The sequence below is a fragment of the Lagopus muta genome, chromosome 20 (assembly GCF_023343835.1).
Source record: "Lagopus muta isolate bLagMut1 chromosome 20, bLagMut1 primary, whole genome shotgun sequence".
Taxonomy (NCBI): domain Eukaryota; kingdom Metazoa; phylum Chordata; class Aves; order Galliformes; family Phasianidae; genus Lagopus; species Lagopus muta.
The window spans coordinates 2,087,454-2,104,106 of NC_064452.1; the positions used below are offsets into that span (position 1 = coordinate 2,087,454).

A 16,653-nucleotide genomic window follows, 5' to 3' on the forward strand; every position below is an offset into this window, starting at 1 on the left:
CATTCCTCATTACACCCTGAATAAGAGGAGGAGTAGGTTAAGTGTCTGATGTTGAAGCAGGCTGAGATATTATCATTTTAATGTTTCTCTTTGCTTTTATTTCATGTACTGAACATCACTGGTATCCATTTATCGTATTTGGCTCAGAAAGGCTTGGTTAATCCCAGCTTTCACTACTGGGGCAAGCAAAAATAAGGTGTGCAAAGTCCTGTCGTCGCAGTGTAGTTATGGAGGTACAGGAACTAAAAATCAAGACAATATTAAAAGCAAATCTGAAGAATTCATTGAAATAGGTTGGCTGCTGTGCGTGCTGCAGGCACTCAGGCACATTTCTCAGGCGTGTTTTACGTCGCTTTAACATTTTATAAAATATATTTTGGTTGTAAAGCAACTACTGTAAGTGATACCAAATACAGTCAGGATGGCAATGAGGGTTTGAGTAAATGAGTGTCACGTGTTTTATTAAAAACTTAAATAGTTGCAAGTTTATATTAAATGTAACAAAGTTGAATAATATTTCAGTTTTGAATTTGCTGAAATTCAGAAAAGAAATTAAGAAAATGCTGTTGGAATTTTGAATCATAAATCATCTTCAGTTATTATTTTCCTTTAGAATTCCCCACTAACCACGAGAGCAGAGAACCTCAGTGAGGTTTCTGCCTTGGCATTGCTGTGTTACTGCCATCGAGCGCAGCCATCTGCTGCTGTCTTTTCAAGGTTGGGTTATCCTGTAATTTGTTCTCCCCCCATTAACATGCCATCCATATTGTGTGAAGGAAATACTGAAAAACAATTACTGAAATAAATGTCTTAAGAAAAAAACAGTCATTTTCAAAGAAAGTGGAACTCATGAATGTAAAAATCTGTGTTCATCTTTCTTATGGCTATAAATAAGACTATGGCTTAGTCTTGTGACTAATTACATTTCCTACATAACACAAGATTTTGAGTCTATGTATGGAAAAAATTGTTGCTAACAACAGCAACACTATAAAACAAGAAAACATCTTCTACTGAAGACTGTATCCCCCTAGGTAATTTATATTTAAACTGGAAAGAATTTCTTAATGTGCAAATATAACTGGGTCAGTATAGTATGGTGGGCTAAAAACCCAGATTTCCACACTGTTGTAATGCACTCATGTGAGCATCATGAGCCTGCTTTGTGCAGATACAGAAACTGAGGCAGGTGGAAAAGGAATTGCTTGCTAAATGTCCGGGGTCAAGCGATTCCAGGCTCCCAGTCAGAGCTGCCCACCTCCAGTGACTCTTTAAATACACACAGGATAGATTCTGGGAATTAAACTTGATTGGTTGTGGGCTGTACAAAAACCTTAGCTTTCCAGTCAGTGCTTAAAATGTGCAGCAGTGCTTTGCTGATGCGATGCTGAGCCATGAGAACGGCCCTCAGCTCCACGAGGCGCTGAGTGTTGCTGTATGGCACGTCCTACCACTCGTACACTGCATGCAATTCATACATTCCTGGCACTGTAGTTGGGGTTTTGTTCAATCACCATGCATTAGGTCTGGAAAGGCAGCTGGTTCCATCAAATGAGGAGCGGGCACAGGATTTTTTTCCACAGTATTCCATTCCGTATTGGATTTTTACATCCTAGAATGTAGAATATACATCTTACTTTTCTACCTTCACATTAAAGGTGTTCTTATGAGATGTCTGCATTCCTTGATGTTGCACTCGTGCCAGATTTAGTTTTTTCAATTCTTTTTGTGCTGCTCTAACTTTAAATGTTTACGCATAAGGCTGAGTGCACGACACCTCGCAGTGGTAGACCTGCTGGGTTTAGTTGATTGCCTGAAAATACTTCAGTTGTTTCAACTGGCCAGAATTCATCCCTGAGTCCAGGTATGAAAAGAAAGATGATGCATTGGCATTTACCAAATCAGTCATTCAGTACTTTTGTGGGTAACATTACATCCCAAATGGGAATCAAAGGAGCTGTGAGCACATGAGCAGCTCCACGTTTACCTCCTGTTTTGCTTTTCAGATTTTATGCAAATGTCAGTATGGCAATGGCTGGTGATGTAAACAAGGGGAAATTCCATGCAAAATGCTCTAAAATTAGTGGTGTGTGATACCACTCTCAGAACTATGCACTGTACCAAGTAGTTCAGCTGCAACCACATCATGGTACAGATACATTGCAGAGTGGCCAAAAGCACTAAGCTCTACGAATTGGGTGATTTTTAACATCAGGTGTATTTGAAGTAAGTTAGGATTCTCTTTCCTGCATTCTGTGCAAGCTTATAAATGGGGGAATAAGATTTCTGGGTCATCTAGTCGCTAGAGGTGATTAATTTGATAGTATCTTTCTATCCTAGGAAAAGGGCTGCAGAGGTTTCCCACACAGGAGTGCCTTGTGCTGCAGTCTCTCTTGCCCAGTGCATTCACCAAACTGTCCCATGCAGAGCTTCAGTGTTTCACGGGGAGCAGCCACACATTTGTTGCCCGTGTTGCTAATTTACTCTGTTTACCTGTTATGACTTCCAACGTCTATTTAAGGCTCTTTTGACTACATTTGCCTAAGAATCGTCTGCAGACTAAACTGTGTCTAACTTGTACTACCACGCCAGAGCCCACCTGCACGTGATGCATTGCATGTGTCGCAGCGTGGTGCATGGACAGGGAGCTGCCCGTGAGCCCTGGCCGTGCAGCCGCTCGCGCTGTGGCCGCGTGCTCTGGGCAGGCGCCGCTCCGTGTGTCAGCATGCTGGTGATGTGAGAGGTCTACATCTCTTTCAGGGCATCGTGAATGGTTATGACAGTTATTTTGTTTACCTTCTGCGTAAATCTTAATAGCATGATGTAGAGTGTACTTGTTGGTAATTGAGTTTTCATCTAATTTCTGTGCATTTTTCCCCCTTCCGTGAAGACCTTACCTGTTTGGAGCAGGATGTTTTTCCATAAAAGCTCCATGGTGAGTTCTCAGTTCAATCCCAGCATGCCTATAATTCATTTGCTGTACTCACTAAATATAACTCTGTGTTTAGACTTTTTGTTTGGGATTATTTATTTTTTTTCCACATTGTTCACTGCATGGCTGATCCATAGGTGGAAGCACTGCATAATTTCACTTTTAAGCTGTGGATGCATATTCACCATCGAGTGTTGTCAAGCAAATGCATTCTGTTTTTGTTGTTTTTTTTTAACCTTTGACGGTGCATTTAATTTTTAAGTAGCAAAGAAGCTGAAAAACTTAATTATTTTCCAACAGGCAAAAAGGATTGCAAGTGATTTTCAAAGCAGGTCTGCTTTTTTGTATAGCTTCCCTTCCTATAGTGGCACTAAGTAGCTCACAGGCAGAAATCATCAGTGATGACCTCCTGATACTAAGCCAGATTAGCAGTGAGTAGACAGTAAATATTGCAGTAAGAGACGTGGAGCAAGTCAGGTGGGCACTGCAAAAGAATAATAATTTACAAAGCTTATCACACCTGAGGAAAAAACAAACCACAGTTCCCTTAATGTAAGGATATTGGAAATAATAATGTATTATTTTTTATAACATGTAAAATGGAAGCATATTTCAAAGGAAGAACAGTTCATAAGTTTTGTTTTGCCGGGGCTCGGTTCAGGATTCATACAGAGCTTTGTAACAGCCAGCCACATTTTACCACGTGAGGGTTGGGTGGCTGCAGTTATAAGCATCAAGATTGGATGAAGTTGGGGGTTTTCTTAGGAAATGTACATGGTCTGTGTGTCTTTGTGAACGTATCACTTCAGCAGAGAGGTCTTGGTAGGAGGGAGGCTGAGGGTGGCTCACGAAGGGTGCGTAAGCTCTGCAAACTCTCAAAAAGCAAAGGCACTGTGAGACAAAAGGAAAGGGAACATTTCTTTACTCCTTATCACGAGTCATTATTACGTGAGCATTGCATGGGAAGGAATTAACAGCACAGTATTTGGCTCCCAAAGCAGTATTCCTATGGAGCGTTCCGAAATGCAGTCTCTGATGCACCCAAATTTCGTCTGGCAGTGATCTAAGGAGTGAAGGGCTCTGGAAGAGGAGTGCTGAGCACGGCATGCATTGGCCAGTGCTGCTGGGGGCTCCCTTCATAGCATGGGCTCCCAGCCTTGTCAACCAGAAATGACTTTAGATTGAAGCAAGATTAAAAGGCCGAGATTAAAGAGGGGAATGTATGAAATAGACTCAGAAATCGTTGCCTGTCTTTCACAAGACTCTCTTGTGGTTTGTTTAACGCCAGTGCTAGCTCACAAATATGGGCTTTCCTAGCCTACAGAGAAATTAGGATAAAAAACACACTTTGGGCAGGGAAAGAAGTCATGTTGTTCCCATTAAAGTCTTAATGAGACCTAAATTATGTAAACAGAATGAATGGAGATTTGACAGCTTATTGCCTGGCGAATAAAGGAGCCTGCTATTTCTTTCTTGCTTTCTCTTGTTTTATTCATGATTTGACAACTGGGAACATGTCTTTATTTTCCTTTTTTCGGCACAAAGATAAAGTAATGAAGATGTTTGTATTTTGAGGCAGATAGGAGTTTTCAGTAATTTTGCAGCTATAAATTTTGTGCAGTGTTTTTCTCTGGTACTTTTGTGGCCACTTATGAGAAAACTTTTCCCTTCAAAAATGGAGCGTGCCCATTTTGGTGGATTTCTCTGCGGATGATTTGTGCAGTGACTTACAGATCAGTGCTGTGGTTTTTATGAATCTGATGTGTTTAAAACCTCGTCACTGGTGATATAAAACCAAACAGGGGCTGCAGAGAATGAGAATCGCACTGTTTTGTAGATGATACTTCGTTTCATAAATCAATTTCTTCATATCGTGGATCTGAAATTTGTTTTTTACACATTTAAAGCCCTGTCACTTGTTTGCTGTCTGAAACTGAAGACATTGAACAGCCTGCAGTATTCTGAAGGACACGGAGCTCTGTGAGGCACACTCCATGCCTCTGTTGGTACCCTGTGGTTTTCACCAGTTGCCTATGATTTTCAGAGCATTTAAGTAGAATTAATTCTTTTTTCTTACCTCCATAAAGTGGGAAAATAATAACAAATGAGAAGTAGCTGAGATAAAGTTACAATGTTTTATGATGATCAGTTATGAGCACACTTCAGAAGCTGTGGCAGACCTTAGGGTTGGTTACAGAAGTCAAGGAGTCTTAGTGCTGAGTTGGTTCAGAAGCTCTTCATCTTTTGTTCTTTGTCAGCATGAAAAAAACTTGCACGCTCCTGCTGCAGTCTTCATTTTTTTAAGGAGATGACAGTGGTGCCTTAATTATCATCAGCTTCCTCTCAACTTTTGTGCCATTTCCATAGAAAGTGCACATGTGTGTTTTTTACTGGTTATGTACACATCTATTCTCAGTGTTCCTACATTGAAAATGGGAATCATCCTCCGAAATGATGTCAGAGAAGTTAGTTATTATCAGCAGCACGCATTTCCCCAGATGCCCTGTACTGAGCTGAAGATTGAGTTCTAGCGGGTGCCTTTGTCTCCATCTTCAAGTGGGACAGGTGCATGGGAGCTGCTGGAAACTGAAATTGCACTGCATGGCCTTTGCTGAGGCAGAGATCTCCCGGAGTGTGGGTGATGTAACGCCAAGGTTTTTGTTAGCACTGTTCTACAGCTCAGCAGCTGCATCGTGACAGAGAGGGGTCGGTGTGCTGGGCAGGAGGCACGGCCATCTCCGTTCCTTTTCTCCTCCGCAGTGTTCTTCATCCTTCCTGCAGCAGAGTTCACCCAATGGAAGAAGCCCCACGCCGTGCCCTGCAGTTCGCTGGGCCTTTCCTGCACCAGGGCCTCTTGCAGAGGGGCTGCACAGGACTTGGAGAACAGGGGCAGCTTTCTGCAAACCCAGCAGTGGAAGTGGATGGCAGAGCCTGCCTGAGGTCCTCAGCTCCCTGCTTTGATGGGCACAATCTGCTCGAGTGACAGAGGAAAAGCCCTTATTGCTCTCCTAGGGTGAAACAAGCAGAAATGGTTCTTTTTTGCAGATAAACTCTGGGACCGTTAGCTCTTTCTGTGTTATGTTTTTTCTTTTTTCTTTAACCTTCTGCTGTAGGTTTCTGCATCGATACCATTGGGATAATAACAGTGCTGTGCCGTGGTGAGTGCTTGGTGTAGGTGGGCAGACCCAGACGGGAAGAGGTCTGCCAGCAATTTATCCTCCACGTCTCTTATAGGGCCGTTGTGTCTCGTGATGGAAGACTGAAATTAAGAGCAGAGGTTTTGGTCAGATTAGTTCAACTTTTCTTATTTCTTCTGCCCTTCTTCCTGCATCATAAGCCTTTCCTGCAAAAAGATACAGCGTAATATTCTGAATGTCAGTATATTGTGAAGATTGCTTGAAATTAACTGTTTTTAAAAGTGAGCCCAAATGTGCCTTAATTTCAGCTTATGGAATAATTTACGAAGTGCTGACAGGCTGAGAGCAAGGAAAGAGCAGAAGTTCTTAGCAGAAAGCAGTCATTCACCACCTACCTTCAACATTTCTGTTTTGTTATCGTTTATAAAGCTGAGAGGGTGCTTGCATCTACGTAATGATGAGGATTTATAGTTTTCAAGTTGTTAAAATATCATAATGACATGAAAATATATTTTTCTAATGGCATTACCATTACAGAAAAATAATTTGGCTTTTGAGATCTACTGAAAGAAAGAAACTCGAGTTGGAACGTATTGATGAAAACTCAGAGGTTAAAGTGAAAAGGTGGGAAACCGAAAGGTTCCATAGTTAGAATAATTTCAGTGCAGACCTGTTGACATCCCTGCACTTATTTCAGAAATATGCAGAAACCAATGTGATGCAGCAGCAGTCCTTGGCTTTTGTTTTTTGCAGGACTAAGTTGAAGCACATGAGTGCTGATGTTTTGCAGGGTCTGCTCTCTCTGACTACAAAACACCACTCTGGGATGGAAAATGTTTTGTCACTGAAGCCAACACTTCAATGCACGCCTTGAAAGATGTACATCTTAAAGATACAAAGTAAATAGAGTGTAGTCCAGAGCATTTCCTCCAGCTGTGTATGCCTGTGTTTGGTTGAGCAGAGCTCTTTGGGACTCAGAGCGGCCCAAACTCAGCAGAGATTCTGTAATTTGTTGTTGATCTCAGGTTCCCTTCTGCTGAAAGGCTCAAAGCAATGGTTGAAGCCCATTGTGTCTCTGGTTTATGTTTTAGGATAGCATTTGCTTCTACTTCGTTGGTGGTTTTTTTCTCCTTTTTATATCATCTCAGTAACCTCGGGTGTGTGGTGAGAATATTTAGAATATTAGGAATATTAGAATAGCATAGAAAGATAATTTTCAATAGTTTCTATGAGGAAGCAAATGTGAGTGAATCCTGTTGGTACGCATAGTTGGCTCTGTACTGATTGAGGGGCAACATCATCCTTCTTAAATCTTGTTTAATGTTAAGAACAAACATTTATTGTTTGAAGCACGGATCAGTAAGAAGCCCGTGATGAGTGCACGCATTGCAGCATCATTTCTGCACTGGTGTCCGTGTGTGAATGCTTGGAAGCTGAGAACTAATAATAGTTTTCAACACACAGTTTGTCCCAGAACTGATGGGAAGGGCTGCTTGTGGGACAGATGACTATTCAAAGTGAGCAAAATCTATTCTGAATTTTTATGAGCAGCTGACAAGTAGTGTGTTAATATCAATCAAAAATTCTGATATTGTGGTCAGGAACTTTTTGGAACACAGAGTTTGGATCCGGTGGTCTGTAATTGCAGATGTAACAGTTGGATATGAAGTGCTTTGTGGTAGTTCAATATCGGAGTTACTGACTATAAATTGCAATTGCTCTTCGGGGACGTTCCACCTTCTGGTGTAAGCAGAAGAGCTTCAGGACTGGTCTGAGTCCATGAATGTTCATTTGAATATTACAGTCAATGTAACACAGTTCCTTTTGGAAGGTTGTTTTCATGCTGTTATTTTATTTTATTTCTTATTTTTTCTGCAATGAAACACGTGGCCACAGGTTTGCTGTATCTGTGACCTGTGGCACATACGTATCTGCACACACAATTAGGATTTAAGAACTTAAAAACAAATAAGAATGTGGCAGTGTAATCAGAGATAGATATATTATGGAATAGGAATTAATGAAAGAAAAAATAAAGCGGGGAAAGGTAAGAAGAGAAGGAAGCAATGACATAGAATATAAGAAAGAGAGAGAAAGCAAATTGCAAAGATGGAAAAAAGAATAGGACACGGATAAGAAGGAATCCTGTGTGAACTTCTCAATCAGTGTTCCTGCTGAGGAAGAAATGAGATCCAGGTTTGCTGGGCAGTGCTCTAAAAAGAGCTTTGAATTCATACAAATCTGGAAGGAGCCGAAGAAGAAAGTAAAAATGCAGTCGTGTTTCAGTACAACACAGTGACAAGCCACTCGATGTGCTACTTGTACATTGTTCAGTATCATAGGAGAATTTTTCTTACTCTTTTTATTTGGTGCAATTACTGATTTGTTTTAACATACAGCACGAGTGTGCACATTCTTTCCCTTCCCTCCTGTCCTCTGCATGCTGTTCCCTCTTACCTGTTGCTCACGTCATGTCTATTGCAGTGGTTTCAAGCCATCCTCACTGTCTGGGTTGTAGCTGAGCAGCAGTCAGTGTGAGTGTCAGCTGGATGTGGATCTCCTGCAAATGCTGGGAAAGACCAGCCGCCTTGGGTGGCTGCCCCAGACTCTGTGTTTTCATTCCCAAAGGGCTTCCAAATGTCTGCATTCCCTTTGGAATTTGTTTCTATTGAATGCAAATGTTCAATATTGGGTCTTTCAAACAGTCTAACCAATTCTGCATTATGAGCAGTGCTGTTCTTCAAGTTAATGAGTTCAGTGATCGAGGGGAATTTGGAACCTATTATCCAGAAACACTGAGCATCTGTAAGTCCTGCCAGATCATAGGGGAACTGCAGATATTCAGCACCTCCGAATTTGTACCTGAGAATGGCTGTTAAGCAAAGGACATCGTCATTTTTTAAGAATCAATTTGTCTAATTTGTTTTTTTTTTGTTTTTAATTTAAGCAAAACCAAACCGGCTCCACAAATTTCACCCAGTAAGTCTGTGGGAGGAGAGTTTTGTGTCGCTGCAGTCTTTGGATCATCGAGGTCGTGGTTTGCAAACAATGCTGGGCTGAAAAGAGAAAAAGGTAGGGAAACTTTCTGGAAATTAACTGTGCTTCTTATGATTTTCTTTTTGTCTCCCCAGCCCCTGCAGTTCTTTTAGTTGATGTATTTGACCACAAGTTTATTAAGCCAAGTGACTTCCAAGAATAGTCGGCGATTTCAGTAAATATTTTTTCAGTTTCTGTTCTGCTGTTGCAGTAAGATTTTCTTTCTTCTCGCCAACAGATCAATCAAAGCAGTTTGTAGTGGAGTCACTGTACATCATCAGCTGCTACGGGAGCCTCGTGGAGCATGTGTTGGAACCACGTCCGCTCAGCACTGCTCCCAAGATCAGTGATGACACCCCTCTGGAAATGATGACGTGCCCGAGAGCCAGCTGGACTTTGGTTAGGTAGCTCATTTCTTTTGCTTTCTGTCCTCCTTTTTGTCCAGTAAATGAGTATGAACTTCTTCTTTTTTTGAAAGGAATGAATGAACTGCATCAAGATTTTTGCTGTTATTTTTATCTGTTACGGACTTTCCATTGAAAGAGGACTCAATAGCAAATTCAAGCCTAAATTTTCATGCAGTTCTGTTAGTGCTTAGACACGGAGCTATGTGAACATGTATAAGATCAATAGAGATCTTTATCAGTTGGTGATTTTAAATGATCAGTTTGTAATTTAGTTTTTTATATATTTTATATTTATAAATACAGAATTCTGCCATGAGAGATGAGTGAGGTTTTCCAGATGAAGCATTGCAGAGTTAGGCGAGTTATGCTGTAAGTAGCTGAAGGTAGCATTTCTTGAGGTAGCTGAAGAAATTATTCCTGACATGTGGAGGAAAGTAAACAAAAATTGATGAGAAACTGTTGTCAGTGCTTTTGACGTTTTAAAATATTTTCTTATCGATTTTTCTTGGCTCCTATATTCCTTAGTGCTGCTTATTGCTGGACTGGATTGATCAATACTTGATTTACCAAGCTATTTAGGAATGGCCCACCCTAATTAAAATTACAACACAGACTTCTAGACCATTATTGTTGAAATGAGTAGGTTGTAATGGAATTGAAAATTCTAATTGGATCAATAGTCCATAACTTTACACAGCTTTATTTTCACAGTTTGTAAATGCTCAATGACTTTACAGTATTGAAGCAATGCTAGTTAACAGAACACAAAAGTTCCCCAGGTTCTGTAGTATGTTTATATTAAATAACGTTGCCGTGGTCCTGAACATATTTACCAGCATAATCTGAACTGCCTTCGTCGTTTTGGTGTGCAGTATTTGCTGCAGCTGACAAGCAAGTATTGTCTTCACAATCTGCACAATTTGGCCACGCTGCACAGCTGCCTGTGGTGTATTTCAGTGTTTGAACAAGCTAATTTAAGTAATTACAAACATTTTGTGAGCTTGTATAGATAATTACACGTGATGACAGAAATGCTGATTTACATTCTCTGTATTAGGCTTAAATATTAATAGTCTTGTGTTTTACCTCAGAACTCCTCAGTGGAATGAGCTCCAACCACCATTTAATGCAAACCATCCACTGCTGCTGGCTGCCGATGCAGTACAGTACTACCAGTATCTTCTTGCTGGCTGTAAGTAGCTGACAACTTTTTGTCTTATGTGCAAGCTGTGTGCTGAGCATGACTTTCTGAAAGGGATTTTCAAGCTGCATTCTTCAAACAAAATGACAGCAGTTGGCCAAAAGACTTTCTAAAAATTCATTATGAATGAACTAGGAGGGGCAGGGTTTTTGTGTGAGATGTAACTGAAATGTGATGAAGACTCAGAGAGAATTTACCATAAGGGATGAAGTTTTAGAAACGTAACAGTGTGCCAGTAATGATATAATTAGAAGGAGGTAAAATGTTTCCATGCATTTCCATTATAAAGTATAAGTATATATGTATACTTATAACATCTACCAGAAATAATGCTCTGATGTTCTTTATTCTTTTTAGTTTTCTAATATATATTCCGAAAGATGTACATTGTGTTAGATTGCAGCAAACTGTAGGGAGAGGACCAGCATTGGGATGCTGTACCTCCTGAGTAGTAGCTTGCACTGAACAAGTGCGTGTTACATCAGAGGTTGGGGATGGGAGTGCCCACCCATGGTTGTGTGTTTGGTAGTATCACAATGAGCTCTTCTGTGCAGCAAGAAGCTGTGCTGGTTTCAGTATGCGTTCACCTTCAGAAAAGAGCTTCTTGTAAGCAGCTGTGCTAGCAATGGCAGAATAGTAGATTTAGATTCATTTCAATATGAGTCAAGCTCTTCAGGCCGTTGTGTAGGCAAAAAGTGAGAGCTTGGCAGGCCTTGCAAGTGTGACCCGTTAGCTACCCTAAAGACTGAAGGGTTTCTTCCCCTTACTTCTCTTGCTTTCAGCCATTTCCTCATGAAACTTATATTCAGAGACAAACAAGTGCATCTGCATTTTCCCACTTCCCTGGAAATCCTCATTGCTGGGCTGCTTCCAGCTGCTTCCCTTGGGAGCCCTGGCCCCACTTCCAGGGGTGGCTGCCCACCATGCTGTGCTGCCCAGCCACGCGTTTACAGGGGGTGATACCCATCCTATGGCATATCCACAAACATTTGATTTATGTACCTGTATTTACAGATAATGCACGGATATTATACAGCTCTGGTATATATCACATATTTTTAATAGACAAATGAGTACTTTTATTTATAAAAGTCACATTTTTTTTTATTCTCACAATTCAGAGAAGACTGTTAGTAGTGATTATCAAGTCTCTTCTTTATTATCGAGGGTGTAGTCAAGACTGAAGTGATGTAACAGGCTGAATTCCACAACTCTTGGCATATGCAGAGGTACCCAAGGGGAAATCAGAGCCTCTGTGCAGTTGTCAGTGCAGCTAATGCCAGCAAGTTACGTGACACGAGCATTCAAAATGCAGAAAGTGGACACCTGGGCCGAGAGGCAGGATGGCTGAAGGTGGCTGTAAAAGCGACGTTGGCAGCAGACCAGATCTGTTGCCTCTACCTGTCCATCTGTTACGTGCACTGAGAGCTCAAAATGTTGGGAAACCTGCAGGTTCTTCCTTTTTCCACGCTGCATGTAGGAAAGGGAAGGAAATTCACACTGTAGAAAATAGAAGACAGAGGTAACTAACAGCACACAAAACTGAGTGAGCTGTGCTTTGTAGCCAGAATGTTTTCTGATATTTCTGTGTTGTTTTACTTTCACATACAGGTATGTGGGCTCTGCTTTGAGAGGAAAGGTCATTGCAAGGATGCATGCTGGTTGTATAATACTTTATGATACAAATTTAAACACAGATCAGTATTTTCAAAAGAGAGTGAAAGGATATTGTCCATTGCTGTGTACGTTTATTGTTCTTTAGGGCTGTCAGGCCTCTTGCTTTGCAGAATTATCTAACCAGGCTAACAAACACAGTGTCTTCAGGGAAAACAGCAATACTAAGTCATCTTGAAGTGCTCTCCAAAGCCAGCTTTTATTCACAGATGCTCGCTCTGTTTGTGAGTCCTTGCAGCTTGTCTGTTCGGCCAACATTCCATTCCCCCCTTCTCCCCTCCCCACATTCTCTGCTCTAGTTGTGGACATCTTTCTCTTCCATGCTGTCTTCAGCTATTTCTCTGCCGGCTGTCAAGCCTATAAATTATTGCATGTAGTAGGCAGTTATTGCAGTACACGTCCAAAAGCACAGAATGCTGTCTGGGGAATTTTGGACATTCTGTACAAGTATTTGTAAACTTTTTCATTTCTGCAGAAATGTAAGTAATACATGAATACCAGCTGAACAAAAGCCTTTCAGAGAGCACTGATGTGCAGATGCACAGATACACTTATTTATTTCTCTGTATTTCATTAACAACTCAAGGACTGTCTGTTTCAAATGTCTTCTGTACTGGGACCTTTTTAATGGAAGAGCAGTGATGGCTAGATTCCAGCAATATAATGAAGTTCCATTATTTGAATAACAGCAAATAATTTTAAGTCCGATGAGTTGGAATTGGGACAGTACAGAATAATAAATACTATAGACAAAAAAAAAGTGGAGAACACGGTAAAGTTAACAGTAACAGAACTTTGTGTGTATGTGATCTTTGAAGCTTTATTTGTCTTCTGGAATTGCTGTATCTGAAGCTACTCAGTGAAGTCTGTGAAGAAGTGGAGTCCAAACAGGATTTGCACACATCAGTCCCAAGCACCTGTTAGTTTTCCCCCCTCAAATACAGGCTGAAACGAAGTTGGCTGGCTCTGCTTACCTGGAGCAGCGTGATGGGCTCGCATTAGCTGCAGCCTGTGGTCTGATGGGCTATCACTTCCGTCAGTAAGTTTAATTGCCAGCAAATGGCTAAATAGGAGGCTTAGGGTGAATGTTACATCTGTCTGCCACGTTAGTGGTAAGAGGAATTCTGGCGCCGTTTCAGGGTCACTATTTGTATCTGTCTATCAGAGGTAGAATACAGCAGTTTCTCTCAGTTTCTGTATAGCATTTCTGCCAATTGTTTGGCTCCATTAAGTGTGCAGTGGAAATAAAAGCCTGAATGACCAAGTCACAAGGGGGTATGGATAGACCCTTTCTTTGTCCACACTCAGAACATTGCATTAGGTCTCATTATCCATTTATAATAAGTGACCTTTGCCCCCTGGGTCATTGAAAAATACTCAGTGTGCTTTTTAGCACAGAGTACCTCTGTCAGCAGACGGGCAGAACAATGAAACGTCTGGCAGGCTGCTTGGAGAGCTGTACTTTGCAGGTTTTCTTAACTATGCAGTTTGATGCCAAAACACAGAACCGAAATCTGTTTTAGTTTCCAAAAAGTATAAAACTCTTGTGATAAAGAGGTTTCAAAAATGCTGCGCGTAGGTATCCTTTATGCACGGTTCCACTTGTAATATTATTAAAGGATTTTAGAGTTATATTCAGAGCTGTTGAGGAAGGAACAAGGAACCATTGTTTGAAGAAATATTTTGTACAACAAGTGTCCAAGACCTTTATCCCAAGGGTATTTGTAAGTGGATTAGCACAGCTGTTTCATTGCTTTGAGGTCATCAGTGACATCTGCTGCAAAAACCTGGATCAGAGCATGCAGTTCTCATCTACCTGAGTGCTTCAGTGCAGCCATGGCTGGCGTGGAGAGGTGAGGGAGTGGGTAGTGAGAGATTTGAGCCCTCCTGTAAGTTTGTAGCTTGAAAGTGAACTTGCGTTTTAAGCTTCACAACCTGCCGGTCGGCAGGAAGCATCAGCATCCCGCTCCTATAACTGTTTTAGGCTTTTTGCAGTTGGTCTTTGTAAAAATAATAAGTCATGAGGACCTCCTTGGCTTCTTCTGGAGCAGATTTCAGACGTTCTTCATGTCTGAATTTATACAGACACGAGCGTGATATGTAACGAATTGCAATGAATTTGAATTCCAGCAGAAAGTATTACATCCTCATTTCATACTTCCCTTTCCCCTTCTTCCTTTCTGCTCCCCTTTGAATTTCATCGCACTGAAGGTGTTGTGGACCATAGTTCAGATATCTGACACATGAATGATTAACATGTTAATGAACCAAAGCTTGAAATCAGAGCAAAAACTGATCCCAAAAGATAATAACATTAATTACGATTTCTGTCCTTTGGCTCTGGAAGGGGCATCTTCATGTTCCTGGCAAGAGTTTTGGCTCCTCAGGACCAATTTTGTGGAGACGACCTGCAGTTGTCAGAAGCAGGCCAGTGACAAGAATTAATATATTAACTGGTATGCAGTACTCTTTGACAAATTGCTTACTAAATACATCAAAATTGATTGGACGTTCTGTGTTTAAATTGACAAATGACTGCATTAGGGGAAGGAGGGAAATCCATTAATTACAGCTGCCCTCAACCGTAGGAAATGTAATCGTATAAATATAGATTTTGTTAAAACAAAAGTCTCTACTTTACTGTAGTGTTGCTGGTAAGTGTACTTGCACCTCCTTGCTATTAAACTTCCAATAGGAGGTTCTGAAGACAGATCTTTGCAACTGGCTTTTAAAGCATCAAAGACCATTTCTGTTTTTTTTCTCCCACTCTGACCACTTCTGGAAATTGTGTTTCCAGAAAAATGGGCGTCTTGCTGAGGCTTCTGCTGTCTCAGTAGCTGTTTAATCTAAATGCTAGGTAATTCCTATTTCCATTTTAGAACTTGGAACAGGACTGCGTATTTTTGTTCTTCGTTCTTGCTTTGGTCTCCAAGTAATACTTGCATGGCTGTTACTTATTTCTGAGTAAGAATTTTCACTTGACTTGGGCCCGAAGATATGAACGGTTTTGTAGACTTCATTAAGGGATTCTTGAAAGGAGTAGGGTCTGTATTTATAGATGCCTTTGACTTTTGGCTGTTACTACAGATTTTCATTTCTGGACCAACTGTTGTACATATTTAGCATTTTACTGAAAATGGCTTTCATTAGAAGTCAGACTTAATAACTGCTTGTTGTCTTCAAAGGAAGGGGTTAAGCTCTCTTCACTGTTTGTTTGGGATAAATGATAACAAGATTTATACTGATAGTCTGAACACTGACATCATGTTTGCACTTCCTGCTCCCTTGAATGAAAGCTACGCACCCTGAGCGAGACTTTTGTCTCTAAGCAACGTTGTGGCTCTTTATTGCCTATTTTATATTCCTGCTATACATTCCATTGATGGAAATAAAAATTCCATACATACAACTAGCGAGCATAGCGCAGAGGAAAGCAGGACTCGCAATGAGAGCAGAGAGTGCTAAGTAACTGTGAATGTGTGCTATGAAGACCTATGAAAGGCCCATGAAGAACAAGTCATGATGCATAGAATCCCTCCCAGCCTGGAGCCGTTTGAGTGCACTGGGCAGGTACCAGGAGGATCTGGTTGTTCTGCTCCACAAGGCTTCTTCTGTGCCCAGCAGAGCACGTGGTGGAGACAGGGAATAAGATAATGAACTGGGGCTGATAATTATGTTCAGTGCTCTACTGCTTCTCAGCCTTCTGTTTTTTTGTTGTACTCTTTTGCATGGATGGTTTTAATAGTGAATTTAAGATGAAAGAATACATATTTTGGTACGTACCACACAGTGCATGAGTTGCTATAGCTGTACGTACCGCATGCTCTGTGGGCAAGAGCCGTATCTTGCTATGCGTATGTTCAATGTCTGTCACAATGCAGCTCAGTTTCAAATAATAAAACTGATCAAAACCAGAGCCTGTTCTGTAACAACAATTATGCTATCATACAGTTACGAGGTGTTCAAAGCCTTTTTGCTGTGTTTCTGAGACATCCCTGCATGCGGCGGTCAGAGGCAGTCGGGCTCAGAGCAGAGCTGGCTGGGCTGGGTGAACAAAGCACTCTGGCCGTGCTGGGGGTGGGCAAAGCCCACTGGAGGGTTGGGACAAGCGGCGGTCGGTGCACTAACATTCTGAACTGCCCAATTTCTATCTGCCGATCATACGAACGCTGCCTCAACAACGTAGCCGTACACCAGGGATGATGGTCTTTCCACAAGATCGTGTCAATTGAGTGTTCTGGGCTTAAATCTGCAGCTGCAGCACCA

General features: G+C 41.3%; 1 protein-coding gene across 18 annotated transcripts in view; it reads left to right on the top strand.

The window, feature by feature from the left end:
• Window positions 1-16,653, top strand: part of BCAS3 (BCAS3 microtubule associated cell migration factor) — a 302,474-nt gene that overhangs the window by 112,249 nt on the left and 173,572 nt on the right. For 15 of the 18 annotated variants that reach the window (XR_007380784.1, XM_048967281.1, XM_048967283.1 and 12 more), the window contains exons 17-20: window positions 2,891-2,935; window positions 9,017-9,141; window positions 9,344-9,509; window positions 10,604-10,704. Coding sequence is in view for 17 of the 18 variants with exons in the window: in XM_048967281.1 (XP_048823238.1) it covers window positions 2,891-2,935; window positions 9,017-9,141; window positions 9,344-9,509; window positions 10,604-10,704 (437 nt within the window). In the remaining variant the exon portion in view is untranslated. The remainder of the gene's footprint in view (window positions 1-2,890; window positions 2,936-9,016; window positions 9,142-9,343; window positions 9,510-10,603; window positions 10,705-16,653) is intronic. The other 3 variants (XM_048967284.1, XM_048967298.1, XM_048967300.1) reach the window with 1 other exon arrangement.